The following is a 20,388-nucleotide window of genomic DNA, read 5'->3' on the forward strand; positions in this document are numbered from 1 at the left end:
TGTTTTGGAAGCATTCCAGCAATTCAGTGTTGTGAGGGACAGCACAAGCTGGTTTTGTTTTTGGAGATGTATCACCTAATGACTCTTGCTGTAGGGATCAGACTCAATATTTGTTTTACCACCTTGTGCCACTGTGGAAAAATGCACCAGGAAAAGCTGCGAGCACACAAAGAATCCAATACCTGGACTTGCAAAAAAAAAGTGAAATCTGGAAATTAGTCAATAATAGAAAATTTGAGTTGGAACCACAATATACCAGTCAGTCTACCTCATAAAACCCACAATATCTGGCTGTCAAAAGAAAGGACTGACTACACCAGTGCTGATCACAAAATTATTGCTCAAGTCTTGGCAAAAACAGTCCCACATAGCACTTGAGAACAAAAGAGGCAGTTGTTTATTAATGACAACAGAAACAAAAAAAAAATAAAGCAAACAGATGCTTATTTAAATATAAATCTTCTAGCCATCTGCTGTTCTGCCAGCCTCCTATTTATTTTTTTCTTTTTTTTATTCAGTTACAAAAATTCATCCAGGGCTCAGGAAAACATGATACATAACATAAATTTGTCACCTATGACAACAGCAAACATCATGTAACAGAAAAAAACCTCAAAATATATTTACAAATCCATACTCTGTAGTCATTGAGAAATTCCTTACTTAACGAGTGGCAGATTATGCATGGACACTACATTCCCAGAGGCATTCTCCAGTCAGAGTCACTTAGCATAAAATCCAACTGACAAATAGATTGTCTATAAATAAGGCCAGTTTCACTCCTAATTTATACATTTTGATGACCAGAAGTTTTTGCTATTACTATGTTAATAAAAAAAAAAAAATAGCATAACAGCACCTAATCTCACCCAAATGGGATATTCAGACCAAACTGCAGGTTTCATTCTTAGCAGCAGTTATCCAGAGCAGAAACTCACGAGAAAGGACAACAGGATACACCCTTCTAATGCTTTGTATAAAATCAAATCCCTACACCATATTTGCAGTATGATCATAAGTAGGCAATACTTTAAAGATGTGAGATATGAGTACCTTGGACTATCAAGCTGTTTCACACTTCAGAAAAAAGTAAACAAAGCCCAAACACCTTCCTCTTCCTCTCCCTCCCTCAGTTTTCCTCCCTCTTCCCCCACTTCCAAACCAAGGAAATAGAAGTTATACTCTTAATGAATATGAGAACTGGCACCAACATTCATGCTAGTTGCCCTGATGTGCAACAGAGTTCATTTACAACAGTCAGAAATATTCCTATGCACTAGCCCTGAAGAGTTCAGCTTATGCAAACTGTTTGGGCAAAAATCCCAATACAGCATCCAGAGGGTGCAGGAATGTCCAACACTGTTCGTGGATCTCAGAAGTCATCAATGCCTGTGGAATCTTCATCCACTGCAGAGTCACTGGGATTTGCTGCCTAATACAAAACACACCCAGGTTTAAATCAAATCTTCCCTTCCAGTAATTTTAAGAAAGCACTAACAATTGCCTAGAAAAATCTGGGCTGCATTATCACACCCATTAGCTGAAGCAGACATTGTGATCTATGTCCTAAAACCACGGTTAATTTGCAACAGAGGAAATTTTGCCAAACTATTTGACCTTTCACTCCCTAAGGATCCACTGGGTTTCAATATTCCATACCTAAATTATGTAAAGCCACAGTTCAGTAGCTCAGCTGTACACATTTTCTTGGTGGCTTAGGCTGTCTCTTACTAAAGTATCTTAAAACGAAAAGGGTCATTACTTTTAAAATAGGAGTGGAGCAACAGAGAAAAGCAAATTACTTTTCCAATCAGCTGAAGGGAAAGAAGTTAGGAAGGCAGTAACAATTCCCAAAAATGTGAGCAAGAGTTAAGAGATATCATTTTCTGTTAGAAGCACGACATCTGCTGGCACCTACTCTTAGAGGCACTGGGAATGAGTGTCTGAAATCCTGGGATAAACCTGTCACAGTGTGCAAGCAGCTGCCTGCTCCTGAGGAAAGCTCACAGCTCCTCAGTGCTTGCACTAATACTGGGGACAAAATAAATCAAGAGCTCTTCTCTAAATGTGTCAAAGAAAAGGGAGAAATTATATAATTAACCCACAATCTCCAAACTAAAACTACATTATAATTAACAGCAAGTGAAGTATCTTGGTGATGTGCAAAGTCATTAAGTGACTTCATGAAATGCACTTTCAGCAAGAACTAATGCACATCACAGGCTCTACAGTTTTTAAACTGTCATTAACTAGAGCATGTCTGAATAGAGAGCTACATTATTATGGCTATAATTAATGAGTGTTCTCCCACCAAGGAGGGAGCTCTGAAACCCAAGCAGTTCATGCAATGCCATGCCTGCAGGCACCAGTGAGGAGCTCTGAATCATGGGGAATGTTTTGTATGGAATCAGCAATACAAACACTACTTGAGCACTGAAATTTTTGTAGTTTTTACAATTTTGGGGTTTGTTTTAGCCAACTGCCCCTCTGCTTACCATTCATGCAGTGGACACCTTGAATGCTGGACACACCATATGAAACCTAGGGATTGTGACATTAAAGAATCTGTCCTTGTTGTAGAGGCAGTGGAAGGTGTAGTAGCCCTCCATGTATCCAGAGGTTGTGGTAAATGTGGTACAGCTGGTGTACTCGTAGACTTTCCCTGGGCTGATAACTGGGAACTCTCCTGTGGGTAAAATATCACATCACAATAGTAAGGACTGATGGAGAGCTACCATTGAGCAGTTGCTAAAGACTTGCACTCTACAACAGACTCAGGCAGATCACTTGGTATTCTAGTGGATGCATAAATTGATGCTCAGCAATTATTGATATTATAAAAAACTGGAGAGGTGTTAAGCAGCAGGATGTTCAGATACCCCTTACAAACTTGAAAGCCAAAACAGAGGGACACATCTCTTTTTCTCTAATTTTGATACAAAGCCCACAACCCAGCAAACAAGCAATAACAGAATTTTAATAACAAGAACATTAAATACTCTCTCCAGCAATTTTTCACTTACCAACTACTCCAGGACCTTGGACTTCTTCCACATCACCTTTGGCATTTGTTATTCTCCAGTATCGACTCTCCAGCTGACAGGCATTCTCAGGAAGGGCATCTTTGGACATTTCAATTCTAGAAGCCAAAGAACATAACACAATCCTTTCAAGAAATGTTTTAGTGCCCTTGGGATCACCAAGCAGACTGGGAAAAGAAAACACCCACTAAAGTAGCTCAAATCAGTTGGTAGGATCCACCTCCACGCTTCACTGTCTTTTACCTGTTTCTAAATCACAAGAGCTGCTTGTAACTGCTTTCCCCTACCCATCATTGTAATTTAGCAATTACCAATTTGACTGAAACTTTGTGTATCTGACCAAGTAATGATCAGGATTATTTTATTAAAGAGTACAGCATGCTGTGCACCTCCTGTTCATTTCAAAACATTTCTGAATGCCGTGCATAAACTTGTTTTGAACATCCCACAGGTCTATCCTGCATTGTATGAATTAATTCAGTTATTTTTACCTGATTCTGTAAGTGAAGAAATAATGTGGGGGATGTACAGAACTGAGTTCAGGTAGAAAAGAGGTGGACACAGACACAGTGATATCTTCTGTGGTAGCAACACAATCTTTGTCATGCACATACCTGCAGAGAGGAGAGCATTAACTCTGCAGACAGCTCTGCACATTCAATACAGAAAACTAAACACAAAAAGTGGTTAATTATTAATAATAACTAATAAAAACACTTGTTTAAATAGGGATGTGTCATTATTAAAAGAAAACAACCTAGAAACCCTAGCAGCAAATTTATTTACAGATCCAAGGACTTGGTTCTACAGCATCCCAGTTTGACAGAATTAAGGTTCTTGATCGTATTTAGAAGAAATTGCAAGTGCATGAAGATTCAAACACCAGAACAAGTCCTGCTTATTTACATATTCAAGAGACCAATTAGCTGAAATATTTGGGTTTTTAGTAACTCTGAACAGTCCTGCAGCAAAATCACACTCATGGCACACAGAATAAATATCATGTTGTTTGCTAAACTTCAGATAACTTATGATGCAAAATTCTGGTCCCATTACTGCAAAGGTACAAGCTCTGAAGATTCGGGTTGAAAAAATAAAGTAGCTTTAAGCATTCTGGTTTACATGTTTATTTTCAGTAGTTTCATGGGCTTTCACCTCTCCCCACCACCAGTTTTTGTATCAGATACCTCAAACTACTTGGGGAGAGGTAAGCATGCAGAGAAGCAGCACCAAAACCTGGCACTGAGGTTACAAATCCCAGTCACAGTACCTGAAAATCTGGTCTCTGATGATAGGATAACCTCCAGTGACAACTTTGTTTACATAAGATGTAAACCATTCCAAGTAAGATGTACCTAGATGGCAAGGAAGGAAAGCATTCCTAAGGATGGGCAAATTTACCACTAAGCACATTACAGTGAACACCTCAAGGAAAAAGTTTAAAGCTTTGATTATTTTCATTAAAAACTCTCAGGCTTATTGAGATGAGTCAGTCAATATTCCAGATCATTCTACCAACAAGGATCATTAGGAGAAACCAATTAAATACTAAAGAGTTCAGGGTGCACCCTCCAGAAATGACACAGCCAACAAAGAATCTCTTAGCTAAGTATTTAACACTATAATCAGGGTCTTATCACTTGGATTCCATATGGAAACCTTCTAAGGAATACTGCAGCATTTCTTCTCCTTTAGAAGAGGGATAAATCAGAGACACCCTGCACTCCTCTACAACCTCAGAAGACTAAGGCTGTATGTCATTGTGGGATTTTGTACACTTGCAGCCATTGTCTGAGAGCAGCTTTTCACACACCCACGGCCATTATTATGGAACAGCTTGATTGCTAAGCACACTCTCAAGCTGTCACATTTAATTCTCAAAGAAGAGAGTTTTACAGGCCAGCTCTCTGCACAAGAATTTCTCAGCCATAAATCTTCCAAGCATTGCAATATGGAGTTCAATAGAAAAGTAGAGAGTTCAACTGTTTGTCAATATTAGTGATTCAAAAGTGGATTGAGGCTGAGCTACCAAGAAATTATTATCCTTGCCTTCCCTGGTGTGTTATCAAGTACTCCCACTCCTGTTAGATTAAGTGTACTTACCACTTCTTCCTTAGAGCATGAGCTGTGTGTGCTGTCCTTTGATCTTTTGGAATGCTAAGGGACTCCAAGTTTATTATCCTCCTTTCTGTCACTAATCCACAAAATGCAAACCTTGTATAAAGTATACTGTGTATCAAGTAAACCTTGTATAAAGCTCTGAATGGAGGAAGTGGATCTATTTACCTGCCACCTTTAAAATGCTAAGAGAAATGCTGTGCATGGAATTTCCCCTCCACCCATGGTAAAACAAGATTAAGCCAAGTGGAACATTTCTAAATACATTGGATGATCCCACAGTGACTATTTTATGTTGAATATTTAATCAGAAGTGTTACCTGTAATGAACATAACAATAGTAGATGGATTGCGAGCCATTTGCTCCTGAAAGGGAAAGAAGTTTAAGGATATATTAGAGAGCATTGGACTTTCAAGGTTACAATTTAAATAACACTTTCCCTATGTTCACTAAACCTGAAGCCTTGACACATCACTGTAGTCCCAGTCAGATCCTCAGACATGTAAAACTCACAGTGCTCCCATGACCACAGAATTTACAGCTTCAGCTTCCCACCAAGGCTCCTGCACTACCAATCAGCACAGAAGTCCTGTGGGAACACAAACACATCTTCCTTACTGGACACTGGTAGAAGATCTCATATTTATTGCGTCCCTCCACGCTCTCCAGGGCCATGTACTGACTGAGGCCAGTGTGGATGCAGAAGGTCAGGGGCAGGCACTGCTTGAGCCCCAGCCTCTGCTGGAAGCCCCCGGCCGCCGTGTCGATGTCCAGCAGGTCCTCGGAGCGGTAGTGGTTGGACAGGGCCATGCTGCCCATCAGCCTGGAACAACAAAAACAGGGAACACCAACAGGAGACATCGCTCACAAGGCAAAGCTGGCTGGTCATCTTCTGGAAACTGCTTCTTTCAATGCTCTAGATGCATATGAGACTGAGCTGAAATCTGTAGCCATGATATTTTCTGAAAATCCTATCCTTAGGATTTTTTTCCTCCAGAGAAGCTGAGAGGCCTCAGGAACAAAATGTAAACAGTGATTATCTTCTGCTGTGGAATGCAACAGGTGGATCTTTGATTGGGCTCATGTGGTTGTTTCTAACTAATGGTCAATCACAGTCCAGCTGTCCAGACTGTCTCGGTCAGTCACAAGCCTTTGTTATCACTCCTTTTCTATTCTTAGCTGGCCTTCTGATGAAATCCTTTCTTCTGTTCTTTTAGTATAGTTTTAATATAATATATATCATAAAAAAATAAATCAAGCCTTCTGAAACATGGAGCCAACATTCTCATCTCCTCCCTCATCCTGGGACCCCTGTGAACACCACCACAAAAATCCAAGTTGAACGTCCACATGCTGCACCAGGTTATTAGTTCACATCACCCTGGCTTTGTGGAAGCATCACCCAAACCTGAGTGTACACTCCACACCCACACTCCCAGCTGGGAACACCAGGGAAAGGCAAATGAGATGCAAATTCCTGCAGATGCTGAGCAGATGCTGTTATGAAAGCAGTGATTCAGGTGCAAGCTTCCACATGTCAGCATGCTAAGAGCTGTCCCATCCTGGGCAACAGGTTCCATTCCTCTTTCTCCTTAGGAAGTCTGGCCTGGAATAAGCACCTTCTACAGAAGCTGTGCCAACATGCCAACACAGAAACCTGAAGCACCTAACAAGGACAAGTCCCACATAGTTTCTGTTTCTGATCTAACAACCTGCTGCACAAGCTTCCACTGCCTACCCCTGATCTTCCCAGTATTCATCCCCCATGGGACCACACCTTCCGTGGAAAACTCTCTCCAAGCTGGAAGACTTCCCCAGAGCTTTGTGTCTGCTCCAGCAGCCCCTCCATAGCCACATCATTACAGTAGAGGCTTTTGGGAGTGAAACAGTGGGAAGAGAGGATGCAAATGGCTGCAGAACACCATTTGAAATCTACAGAACTAGGGCACCTATCTCCTCTCTTAAAAAATTTTGAAGTCTCTCCTAGAAAACAGAACTAGAAATCATCCTTATGGTTTCATAAAAGAGTTTCTTGAATCCCTTCCACACATAAAACACTCAAATTGGAGAAAGCTACACCTTCTTTATGAGTGAAGGTTTTGGCAGAGCAATATAAGTGCACTCCTCCCTACTGATATTGCAAAGATTTGCTGTAGTTTTCCATCTTTTGCTTCTGTTTGCAGCACTTCATCAGCTGCTTCAAACACCTAATTTTTCTACAGCAGCAATACCAGAAGCTTTGGTCATCAGCCTTCTAACCCTAATGTAAAAGGGAGTTTTTCACTGCAGAAACTGCATAAAATATAAACATTTTCTACTGAGGAAACCCAATTTGCAGAACTGAAAATTTGATTCTACCTTAATATGACTAACTGGTTTTAAGTCATTCCCTAACCATTTTAAAGAATAAAGAATTACTAAAGAATGAAGCTTAAAGAGTGCAAGGGGCTAATTTACTTCTGTAATACAAAGCCAAACTTCAGGGGAGCAACTTGCAGTGCTATGATTAAAAGTCTAACAGCTGGAAGTTTAGAGTTGTTGCAAAAAACTGACAAGGGTTCTCATTAGGAAAAGGGGAAGTGTAAAAATAATTTGAGCAATTAGAAAACCACCTTGGGCTTCCAATTACTTCCAAGATTAGAAGACAGCCAATTTTGGAAGTGTCACTTAAGCGGTGACTCAGTCACAATACATTTAAATGCTTCATTTATCCTGTTCTGGGGACATTTCACCTTTTAATAAGTGTCTAAGAAATATAAAAGGAACTGGTACTTGGTAAGTAGCTTTCAGTCCTTACCCTGGAACAACCAACTTCTGCCCATTATGGATACGGAATGAACACCGATAGTCATCGGGGAGCTTGCAGCGGATTTGTGCTTCCACAGCATCCAGATCTTCCTCCCTCACACTCTCTGGAAAAGAAAGGATGGTGCAGGTATTTCAAACACAAAGCATGGAATTTGTAAATGCCCTCATCCAACCAGCATGGACTCAAGTCAGAATGTGGTGGCTCCACTGTATGCTGGGTGGCACACAATGAGTATCACATAAACGTGAGAGGAAAATGATGACTAATTGATTATTTAATACAGCCCCAATCTCAGTCCAGTGCAACCTCCACAGGCCTGAAAGCAGCAAATGTTTATAAAATGGAAGAAGCCTTTCCCCCACAACACTGCCACAACTGAGTCCCAGTTACAGCTCTCAATCTCTATTGATTTTACTCTTTCATCACCCTAAGGGTTGGTTCTTTCAGTTTCCAGTTCCATCAGTGACACAGAAATGCTGGCTGCCCCCATCCACCTGGAACCTGAAGCAATAAATGGGTTGTAAAAGGGGGATTTTCAAGTCAATAACACAAAGGGGTGGAGAAGAACTATTCTTACATTTCCACATGCACTTCAGGGGCACTCCAACACCCTCACTTCCAGTAAAAATTGGTCTGTTCCAATCCATTTTCTTAAACCCCTTTTCATACTCATTACCTGCTTCATTAACAGGACATAAATTAACAATTCATTGAAACAGTATCCCTTACAAATGGCATGAAAAAGGCCTAAATTTTATCTAAAACCTGCCATCGTTATGTAAGAGTGGAAATTAGTAATTTGAAATTTGTTTGTGTCTTTCTGTATATAAATAAAAGCTTCACATTCTGTCTTGAAAAGTACTAAGAAAAACATAAGGATCCAGCACTGTCCAAGCAAACCAAGAAAATGCAAAATTTAAATGGGAAGGAGATTATCTGTCTCTTAACATTGTCTCTTAAGAGATCATTTGTCTCTTAATTTCACAGATCCAGTTAAATTAGACATCATAGTTTAAAAGTCAGCTTCATACAGAACACTGAAATGCAGCTGAAAATGTAAAAGTTGTAAAAGTTTTTTGTCCCCTATACCAGTAAAACCAAAACTCAGTGTAGCTGTGATTTATGAGCTAGAACACTGGAAGTACTTCAAGGATTAAAATAGAAACTGAAAACAGAATCTAGGAGGGGAGTAAAAAAAAGGGAAAAATTAATGTTCTACCTCTGGACCACTGTAAGACCTACAGAAAAAATAAAATAAAACTCAACAACATTTTTTTGTTTGGCTTCAGATTAGAATGTCTGCTTTCATGTGACAGTGTTTTAATGAGGTCTTATGAAAACTTTACAAATAAAATCCCACAAGCAGGTCCTCAAAGCAAAGGAGTTACTACACTAAAAAAATAACAAACAATAGGTCATAGCAACCTAAAAGTATGATCAAGACAGAGCAGTCCCTAGAAAAAAATCACCTTGACTTCAGAGAATCTTTGGATCAGTAGGAACGGGCCAAGGACTCTGCCTGTGTTTGTAAGGAAGGGAGAGCACATCTACTTGACTTTCAGGACTGCTAATTAAAGCACACACCTTTCATGAAAGCAGCATGAGGCCTCATAACAGGGGTTATTAGGCTGGGTGAACCAAGCTACTCCCAGGTGTGCCAGGTACCTTTCAAAGAGCTGATCATGCGCGGACACCACTGCCCCAGGTACTGCTCCAGGTCATCCCAGGCTTTTTTCAGCGTGGCATAGTAGTGGATGTACCTTCCTAAATCAGAGTAGGTGCTGATGAAGATGGCTCTCCAGCTCTGATTCCGTCTGCTTTTTTCCTCCCTAAGGGCACATGGAGAAAATGTGTTCAAATGGCAGCTTGAAAAGACTTCTAAACCCAAGGAGTTGGTATTTGTTATTTGGCAGGAACAGGATGCATAACATTAACCCAGGAACACTCTGTGCCATGTGAAGCTACACAAACTCAATTAATTCCAGCATCTATTCAACAGCAAGTTGGAACAGAATTAGGAAACATTTGGGCTACTTAGGGGAAAATTTAGAAACAATACTCCCTCACACAGAGTGCCTTCTGAACAGAGCTCTGTCTGGTAGTGAACCTTAGAGCTGGTGAAAAGCTAATTCACATCCTTCATTACTCAGCTTTTCTCAGCTATGGAGAAGCTGAGAGTATGAGCTGGATGTAAGATGGACTGAAAATCGTCTGAACAATATCTTTTAGAAATCCATTTTCATAGGAAAAAAGCTTAAAACAATCTCACTTACTCTGAAATGAGCCAGTATTTTTTGCAGTGTCTTTTCCACAGTGGGTCATGGCTTGATAGCTGATTTAATCTTCTATTCAAATAGCAGCAACTATAAACATAAAATCATTAAATGTGACTGCAGCAAAACAAACAGGCAGAAATGCTGTATCACACATCGCATTCTCATGAAAAAAATGCAGAGTTTGAAAATTATTTGGCTGTCCTTTTAGAGCTGTGCTTACAATGGTTAGAGCTCTTCATCACAGTTGTGTAAGTCATTAACTACTTTTCCACACACTTAAAGAAGTGGCAGCAATTAAGTACTTTTGTAAAGCAGGTCACCCTGCAGACCTACACCAGAGTAAACAGTGCCTGAAAGATTCCAGCATGACTCCACTCCACCAGTGGAAAACATTCCAGTAGCACAGGATGCCATGATTTAAATCCCTTTTTATCTGGATTATCAGGCTCTGCCCCATCTTTTCCACAGTAAGCTACAGAAACCATACAGTCTGAGTATTACAAACTTACTTTCCTCTTTAAATTGTTTAAATAACAAACTTTGAAGAAAGTCTCCAAAAGACACCATCAGTTCAAATGTGGCAACATCACTTTCTCTGGTAGCTTGTTCTACAGTGCCACGTGTGTTTCAAAGACTGTGATTAGCCCCAAATGAGGGCACCAAACAAGGTTCCAGTTATTGCTTTTGGAGGTTTTTATAAACTGTTTAAACTAGAATTGTATTAGTATCTCAAAATCAACCTCAAAGTGATTCTCCCATATTCCCTGACATCACCCCTTCCATCCACATCCCCACAAACAAATTCAATTCACACCTGGACATCTGGCTGTGCAAAAAACTTATGACATGGGGATTTTTTATATTTTTAGGAGGTGGTGAACTGAAATATCCCAATGGAAAAAAGCCCTTGCAGAAATCTATTGTACTGGTGTTTATCAATCAAGCCTGCCATTTCTGGAAGGGAGTAAGTCACCACAGCACCACAGGAACATGTGGCTTCAAACATGATAAAAGAGAAATGCAAGCCATTCTCACTAATTACACTAACAATGGAAAAGTTGGCACGGGATCAAATATCTAAGGGCCACCATAACAACTGTTATCACTTTTGCTTGTGCTTGATGTCTTTTTTGCTGATATCCTAACAGAATTCTCCCTGATATCCTTATCATTCTTGACTAATATTTATTAGGGGTAATAAAAAACTAAAATCCCCAAATTTCTGGTAATACTCCGTTTTCTTCTTATGCTTACTCCTCTCTCTTTGATTAAACACTGTGGTTTCAATCACTGCCAAACCTTGCACTTGACTGCTGAGGTTTTACCCAAAACCACACTCTCATCTTCACTCTATGATTCATAACCCTTCAGCCTAAGAGGCACCTGCCACTTACATCCAAGTTTCTTTTTTCCCCTTAAAAAGTCACCCTATGCCATTTCGTTTGGTTTTCCTCAAACGGCGGAATACATTTACTAGCAGCAAGAACACCCTTTGTTGGCCCGTTGAAACACAAGCTTCGGGGAAATACTGATTTCACAAATTTACTTACTGCTTCCTTTAGGTACAAATACATACTGGGGGAGAAAGAAACAGATTCATTGAATGGTTTGGGTTGGAAGGGACCTTAAGATCAATGCGTTCTCCTATCATAGGCAGCGACACCTTCCACTAGCCCGGGCTGCTCCAAACCCCGTCCAACCTGGCCTTGGACGCTTCCAGGCATGGGGCAGCCACAGCTTCTCTGGGCAACCTGTGCCAGGGCCTCACCACCCTCTTAGTAACAGGGAGGATTTCATTTTGTTAGAAAGATGACGGTAAAAGAGGGGAAAGCCCGGTGCTGCTGGAAGGGAAAAGTACTCAGACCGTGTCCTCCCCTCAGCGCTTCCTCCGGAGGCAGGCAAGCCCTTTCCCCGCACAGCCCGGGGAGGGCTCCGCCCGCCGCGCCCCTGCCATGCTCCCGGGCCGCCCGTACCTCACCAGATCCCGGTAGTCGAGGAAGCTGAGGATGAGCAGCAGGGGGTCGGTGGGGAGCAGCTCCAGGCTCAGGCTCGGGGAGAGCTCCATGTCCGGGGGCGCCGCCATCTTGCGAGACGTCCCACGGACGCGCCGCCCATCACGCCGCTCTCCGCGCCGCCCGAGCAGCGCCTCCCGGGGGCGGCGGCGGCTCCGTCGCCTCCTCGGGGCTGGCATATCCGCCCTCGGAGCTCCCAAATCTGCCCTCCGAAGTGCCAAATGAGCCCGCGGAGTTCCCAAATCTGCTCTCGGAACTCAGCCCTCGAAACACTGAATTCAGCCTTCAGAACTCCCAAATTAGCCCTCAAGAACTCAGCCCTCAAAACTGTGAATTCAGCCCTCAGAACTCCTCACTCAGCCCTCAGAACTCCGAACCAGAGCTCAGCTGTCAGTCCTCAGAACTCAAAACTCGACTCTCAGAACTCAATCCTTAGTATTGAGAATTTGGCCCTCAGAACTCAGCCCTGGCTCTCCTGAAATTCAATTTATGTGCCAAGGGGTTTTGGTCAGGGAATGGCCTGCTTCTCACAAGATCAGCTTCTTAGTGGTCTAAATGGACAATAATAAGTGGGCAAAACTGAGACAGGGAAAATAAATTTACTGAGTTGAATATCATCAAAACAATGCCACATGGTCAGGAGGATCACATTTTTATAGGAAAAGAACACTCAAGGTGTGACAGCTTCACAAGTGATAGATGCTACTCTTTTAATGCCCCTCACCTTTAGAGAGTTAAATATTCTTATATGAAAGGAGTTATTTCTTCTGCATGATTTTTTTATGCTAGATATAATTTTCTTTTCTCTCTTCTTTTTCGGGTATCAGTAGGAATTTAATGATATAATTCATTGTCCTAGCAACACTGCTCAAATAAGAGCTGGAAAGGAACAGGGGGGTGGTTTTATGACTGCACTATTGCTAGCTGTTGGGGAGATTTTTGTCCTTTATAATTACGATAATTGTAAAGTTTCCTGTAGAGCAGAAAACACAATAGCAAAAGTATATTTGAAACACTAATAAAATTATATTACTTGTGTTTGTCCTTGGGTTTATGGCCCATGAAAATCTAATAATGCAGAGCCAAGAGAAGGTCCATAATTCTTTATGTCTTTCAGGTTTTGCCAAAAGCCTGGAGAGTTTTGCTTCTAGCACGTGCATAGACCCCAGCTGTTGCTCAAGGGCTCAAGCAGTGGCAAAGATAGAGGTGGAGGATCTATAGGAATTAGTTATAAAAATTGCTTATCACCTCTGGTCAGGCTAGAGGCTCCTCAAGTGCAGAAATGGCTGGCAATGGATGTCCTAACAATTATTTAAACAAAAACATAGTAAAATAGAAATATCTGTTGCTGAGACTGAAGGAAAAAAAAACTAAACAAAAAGCAAGCAACCAATCAAAACCCACAGAACCAAAAGCCAACATGAACCCATTTGAAATTGTAGTATTTCAGTGTTTTACCCACAGCAGCCTTTGCATCCTCCATCAAATAACTGACAGCTGCAGAAACTGTGACACCAGTAAGTTATCATGGAATTTCCCTAGCTCAGCCTAGACATAAAAGTTCTTTTCCATTTCAATAATAGAGCCTAATTTTCCTTCCATTATCACCGGCCATGGAGCCCAAATGGCCAAATAGATCAGAGGTACTCATCAGGCTGGAAACTGCTCAGATTGCTCTGCCTGTCCAGTGTTTAATCTGTGAGAGATGATGAGGCTTTTAGCATCCTTCATTTATTTTTACTTCTTGAAAATCTAATGAAACAACACACTGGGGATCTTCACTGGGTGCTGAGTGTCTCTGGAAATTCAGCTAATGTGCTCAGGTTTTGGGGAATGGGCTCCTCTTCACAAGATCAGCTTTTTACTGCTCTAAATGGACAATAACACATGGGCAAAACTGAGACTTGAGGGGAGGAGGCAGCTTGGGGAATTGATATCAAGAAAGAAGCTGAGGTCCAGAAAATTTTTGTTGTTATTATACTGTTCTTATTGGGTTTGTTCTTTGCTGTAGCAAAGATGCAATAAGGTCAGGGCTTCACAGAAATAACCAGGCAGTGACCTTGGCTTGGAAATCCAATCATGTAAAATTAACCAGAACACAAGGAGTGACTGTAATAAAGAGCATAGAAGGAGCAGAGTAGGAGAACTCAGAACAGGAGCTCCAAGATCCTGTGGTGACTCTGGTGAACCACACAAACATAAAGACAGTTCAGCAGGCCTTCAGACAGAGAGGGATTTACATATGAACTGATAACAAATCACATCTTCAGGCTTCACAAGAGTGAATCTCAGATGAGATGTGAGAGATGACAGGGAGGGAGCAGAGCCAGAACTTCAGGGAAATGCCTACATGAATGAATTAAGTATTACATGGGAGCTTGTTGGACATTTTAGTAACAAATGGGATCTCTGACAGAGCACAGCTTCAAGCTGCCTCCTGACACAATGAGACAACAGCTGAAAAAATCCCTGCCTTGTTACAGCCACATAGACCCAGGACAAAACAACAAAACCCCTCTCAAACCTCACACGGTGGTAAATTAGCCTTGGCAACTCCACAGTCAAATGAAGTCGAGGGATGTTGTCATCATATTGCAAGAGTTTGTCATTACATTGCAAGGGTTCCATATTGCTAGAGTTTCCTACCTCCTTGATGGTTCTCATAGGCAGCTCCTCCAAGCACTGACTCTTCCTCTTCTCACAGCAGCCAAGTGACTCCAGATCCCCTCAACCAACCAATCCACTCTTTTATAACACTCTTCTTTTTACCAGCTACAGCTGTGGCCTGTTAAAATCAGGCCTGCTCCTAATCTTTAATAATTAACCCAGCTGCAACTCTTTTAGGGGGTAAGATTACTTTCTATACTACCTTTATTTACTTATATTCTATCTCCCTACAAAGGGAAACTCCAAAAATCAACCAATGGACTTCATCTGGTGCTTACAAAGCAACTGGAGTCTACTCCCAGCTTTCATCCTTCTGGACCATCTGCCACATGGATGCTTTTGCCTGCATCGGTTGCCTGAGGTTATCAGAAAGTCTGCATCAACGTGGCTTCAGGCTTGTCTTTGGTTATTAGCAAATCTTTTTGTCTCAGATTCTGAACTCCAAAACGGGTTTGAAACATTAATGTATGTTTGGAGGGCTTGGAATCCCACTTGGAGAGCAATGTTGATAGACTGCTCTTTTTTTCTTCAGATCAGAGATTCCATGTTGACACAAACCGTAGCCAAGTTTTATTCTTTCACAGCCTAGCTTAGCTCCAAGTTGGTTTTCAATTAATATAATCCTCTCACAAAAAATCAAATGAAAGATACTACTACAAATGGAAGCATTACCTGGGAACATATAAAAAGTAAAGTTTATTTACTTTAGAGAGCGTGGATGGCATAGAAAGGCATGATTCTTGCCTCAGGAGCACTTCTATTTTCACACAATTCCAGTGATTTCACTGTGTGTGATTCCAAGTCCATGATGTGGTTCATCGCCTAAGGGATGTGTGAAAGACCCCACTGAAAGGGGCTGCAGGAATATTTCATGATCCCATGGAAAGTCCCAAGACCCTGCTTGCTTTGTGTGGGAGCTCAGGAGATCTTCCTTTACCTGAGGAACATAGAGAAGAATGAGGCATCCCTGCAGAAAACTGCTATTGAGCCTTTCCTGACCTGAAAAAACCCCACATGTGCATGACCCAGATAGCAGCTCACTTTTCAGCTGCACACACTGTTCTTAGGTCATTAGCTGAGATTGTTAATGAGGCAGGCAGTCAGTCACGGCTACAGTGTGGGGTTTTTTGGCTACTGACTCCTCGAGCCAGAGCACATTCATCAGAGCATGCAACAACAAATGACTGAAGTGCTGAGCTGCATTTGGAGAGGTAACACACAGATAAAAGGCTCCAGAAGCCCTTTGCAATTCCCTTAGTCATCCATTCCCACTGAAAGCTTCTCTTTGGGAGTTTCCAGGAGGCCTGGTGCGACCTTTGGTTGTCCTTTTGGTCAGAGCTCTTATCTGTGCAGCGCAGACCCGGCCTCTTTCTGCTTGCGCTCCTCCAGAGCAGTTTTTACGGGATAAACAAGCCGCATTTGCTGATGCACGCTCCCTTATCAGCTGGACAGCACGCTTCTCCTGCACGGTGGGTCACGCTCGCTGCTGGGCCAGCTCCAGGAATTCCAGGGCGGCCACATCACCGCTCATCACAGCCATGGGCTGCAAAAATCACAGCCACCATGTGGTGGGGCCTTATCTTAGAGCCCACCAGGAGTTTCCCGGTGTTGCAAAGCATCTTTAGGTTGATAATTGCAGGTCTTGGATCTTTTTAATGAGATAGCAACATGATAAGCACTGGTTTGGAAAGCTGTCACGATGCCAGAATGAAGGCTATGTGCCTTATTGAAGGAGAATGTCACTTTCATTGTGTTTCTTTAAAATATAAGTAAATAAGTAAAGCACTTCTGTATCTCAAAACCAGATCAGAGCAGTTATGAAACTCATTGGTAAAGTTGTCTGAAAAGAGATGCAAGACATATCTGAGGAGAGAAAACAAAAACCCTATGAATTTTTACCAACCAACCCAAGAAGTCACAGCCCTGAAGAGGAAACATCTCAGGAATTGCATGAAACATAGCTGGTTCAGAGCTAGTGGACTACAGAAGGAGCTATTTCTCTTGGGTCACAGCTTTCAAAAGTTATTTCTCTCTCAACACTGCAAAGCAACAGCTTTCCATCACCCTAGTCACATCCTGTTACAACATTCCTTCCTGCCTCTCCTCCAGGTCCAGCCCCTCCACAGGAATCAGCCTTCTTGCAGACCATTCCCCCTTGGCTACAGGCTTTGCTGCCTTCTGCCAAGCTGTACGTGTAACCAGAATATGCCAGGTACAGAGAAGAGGCAGTCATGGAGCACTTAGCAAAAGGTGCACTCAATTTTTCATTAAAAAAGGAAACATCTCTTCACTGAGCCATCTTTAAAAAATCAAAAATTGTCATGCACGGCCTGCTATGGGGCAGAGCTTGTGGCTTAAAACGGGAGCCAGACGTACAATAATGCATTAATTAATGCTTGTGAGGCACTTGAAAATGGCACGTGGTGTATGCTCCTGCAAACCACATTGATTAATTACCATCAGTGATCTGCTGCTTTGTTAGAACCTTTCCGAGATGTGCCTTCTCATTAGCCTGGTACAAAGCAACCCTCAGCAGGAGGGAACAAGTTGCTTCAAACACGGTTCAACTTTCTGCCAGTTTAATCTTCATCTCATTGACAGACTTCTGAATCTTAATTTAATTATAGTGCCTTAAATGTTTTGTGATAGCATATCTCAATCTCTCAGTTCTGTCTTTTTAAGCTTTTTTAAGTTGTTGTGGGACAGAGGAATAGATAACTTTTTCCAGTGTCCATTAAATTTCCCTTTGCCTCCAGTGCAGTATGTGCTCCATAAAAGAGATGAACCTGCTGCAAGTGAAATAAGCTGATGCTGCACTGTCTTTTTAGGGCAACAAAAATCTTTATAGATTATTTTCCCGAGTGCCATGAATCTCCTTCAAAGCCTTAAGTCACTGATACCAATTAATAAACTTAATAGTCTCATTTTCAATTCACATTCAGGTCGTACAGAGCGTGTGCTCTGGCAGATGCTTAAAAGCTTTGCCTTTCGGAGATAAAATGTTACCTTGTGTGTGAGGTGGGGGTGATTCAGGAGCAGAAAGACCTGTTAAAGTGCAGCACCTGAGGCCTCCTTGTTTTCTGAATTTACAGTCTCAGGCTGTCAGTCGTATAAATGAATGATGCTCTCTGATGTTCTCTTCCAAGCAGGCAACGAAATTGGCAGGGAGTCTTGGGTTTTGTGCTGATGTGTCCAGAATTCAAATAATTTCATTCTCGGCTATAATGACAATTGGAGGTAGAGTATTACCTTGAGAAAAGAGAAGGGAGAGATGGCTTCTGGATCCTGGATTGAATTAACAAGAGATTCCCATTTACTCTCTCCACTGAAAACTCTATTATGCAGGGCTCTTATTGCCCTTATTCAAGGGCAGGGAATTAAAAAAGTGATATCGATGGTAATGCTCTCATCTTCCTGCCATGGCACTGAATAATGGGGACAAAGAAGGGGAATCTTGACGGATGATACGCCTTTTAAAATACTGCTGATAGCGGAAACACGGAAAGGACGACGCATGTGAGACTCAGTGATGAAGTCATATTCAGATTTTTGTGCTTTTTGCTTACGACTTTAAATCAGCTCTGCTTTCCTTTTTGCTGTTGTTTTTTGGAACATTTTATTTTCTTGTTTTTGCAGGAGAGAGTCCTTACTGTAAGGAACGTAATGGAGATGAGGTAAAGTGTTGCTTATACTAATTCCAAGAGAAATCTGCTCTCTCTCCTCCTGGACTCAGAGAGCAAGCATTGGGAATTTGTCCTGGAAAAGTCCAGCAACAGATTGGTATAATTATTTGGGGAGAGCAATACTGCTACTCAAGTGGAGGCTCTTCTGGGACTTTCTAGTTCAGCTTAAGCTCTTTCTGAAGTTACATGGACTAAATAAACCTGGTGGTCTTATAAAAAATGATACCTGATACTGGTGGTCTTATAAAAAATGATGTAAAGGACCCTTCTTTTACAAATACATACATTTAGGCCTAAAAAATATATTTCCCTGTGTAAACTAGACCTTACATAAAATAATGAGTGTGTTTGCATTAGGAACTTTTATGGAATAAGTAAGAACATCTCCATTCTATGAGTGGGTAAATGAGAAGCAAAATATTGAACTACCTTGCCAAAAGTCACTTTCTGAGGTGAGAACAACACACAGGTCTTGGTTTACTTAGTGCAAACCTGCAAGGTCTCCCTGAGCTATTAACACTCTTCCCTGATCTCAGCCCAGATGTAAATGAGGCCCCTTGCCCTAAATTTTCAGTCAAAGGTTCCGTGAGGTGAAATCATGAAAATCAGCCCTGTTACGGCTCACACTCTGTGTATGTGTAACACGACCTGGAGAACCATTGTGCACCTCCACCCTACCTCAGCATCCTGGCTACACCCACCAAGCTTTGCAAATGAACTCATTAATGACTTTAGGCTTTGTTTCTTGCTGGGCAGAATATTTGCAAGGAGCCGCTGTCAATGGAAGAGAGCTGATAGCTGTATTTTCCTTGCCTCTCCTTGCCTCTGCTGGCGGGAATTCAGGCTAATAATTATAATTATAATCTGCCTGTGGCCTCCAGAGGTCAGCATATCACTGGAAAATAGCTAAATATCAGCGCCCTCAAACTATACTTTCCAAGTTGTTCTCATTAGGTGCAGGTTCCAATTTCACTGATAACAAGATTTAAAGGGTTTGTCCCCAACTCTCCTTGTGACAGCAAAAGCCAGAAAAGCTGTCTCAGAGTATGCATTGTAAAATGCAGAAGGTTGTCATTGATCAGTGGCTGGCACATCTCCTGGGTGATGAGTTTATTGAGAACAGTCAAGTGGATATCCACAGGTTTAAGCTGCTATTCCTGATGTGTCACTAGTGATGGAGTGAATGGACCTGCCAAGCACCTTCTGGGTGGGTGCCAGACTTGCTCAGTTGTGGGAAAAGCTTTAATTTTTAGTGCCTTTCAGCACAACTTGCAGTTGTAGTCCCACTCTCAAAAGGAATAATGTAGAATCAGAGATGAGAAATAAGAGTTTATCAGAGGCATGAAACAGCTTTCAGGCAAGAATAAACTTAAGACTATTCACCTCAGGAAAAATAAGTTGGAGAGAATATGATAGCATAGAATCATGGAATGGTTTGAGTTGGAAGGGACCTTAAAGATGACTGAAATTAATTCTTTCTAAATAGGTTTATTGGCTCTCATGATATTATCCTGGATTCCCTAATCCAGAGCAAAATCAGGATGAGCTACCTTTCTAAAAGACCCAAATTTTACATGATTTCCAAGATCAGATAGATGCAATCTGTTGCAAAACACCCAGAACCAGCCTCATAACATCCTCATAAACACCAAAGAGCCTTGGTGTCACACAACACTGATTTCTCCTATTTCTTAGCATGAAGACCACAAGATTTACTGAACCCTCGGTGTTCTCACATTTGTGCTTTGAAACAAAACCTGAAGTGGATCCAGCCGTAGACA

The 20,388-nt window shown here is 41.6% G+C and overlaps 1 protein-coding gene across 1 annotated transcript; it reads right to left on the minus strand.

Annotated features, from left to right (window-relative positions):
• Positions 1-374: 374 nt before the first annotated feature.
• On the minus strand, positions 375-12,356 carry FBXO3 (F-box protein 3). The gene is made up of 11 exons (XM_036384571.1): positions 12,219-12,356; positions 10,243-10,332; positions 9,635-9,798; positions 7,958-8,072; positions 5,779-5,983; positions 5,480-5,525; positions 4,312-4,396; positions 3,533-3,655; positions 3,024-3,139; positions 2,496-2,686; positions 375-1,432 (listed from the first exon to the last, which is right to left on the minus strand). Exons 1-10 carry the CDS (start codon positions 12,326-12,328, stop codon positions 2,499-2,501), a joined length of 1,242 nt encoding a protein of 413 aa, XP_036240464.1. The 5' UTR covers positions 12,329-12,356; the 3' UTR covers positions 375-1,432; positions 2,496-2,498.
• Positions 12,357-20,388: the final 8,032 nt, after the last annotated feature.

This window comes from Molothrus ater, chromosome 6 (genome assembly GCF_012460135.2).
Source record: "Molothrus ater isolate BHLD 08-10-18 breed brown headed cowbird chromosome 6, BPBGC_Mater_1.1, whole genome shotgun sequence".
NCBI classification, from domain to species: Eukaryota; Metazoa; Chordata; class Aves; order Passeriformes; family Icteridae; genus Molothrus; species Molothrus ater.

Coding starts and splice junctions, on each gene's coding strand:
- FBXO3 (XM_036384571.1), bottom strand. CDS start 12,328: ATGGCGGCGCCCCCGGACATGGAGCTCTCCCCGAGCCTGAGCCTGGAG. Junction 9,799..10,242: donor AAATACTGGCTCATTTCAGA/GTAAGTGAGATT, acceptor ATGTGCCCTTAG/GGAGGAAAAAAGCAGACGGA. Junction 5,526..5,778: donor AGATCTTCTACCAGTGTCCA/GTAAGGAAGATG, acceptor TTTCCCTTTCAG/GAGCAAATGGCTCGCAATCC.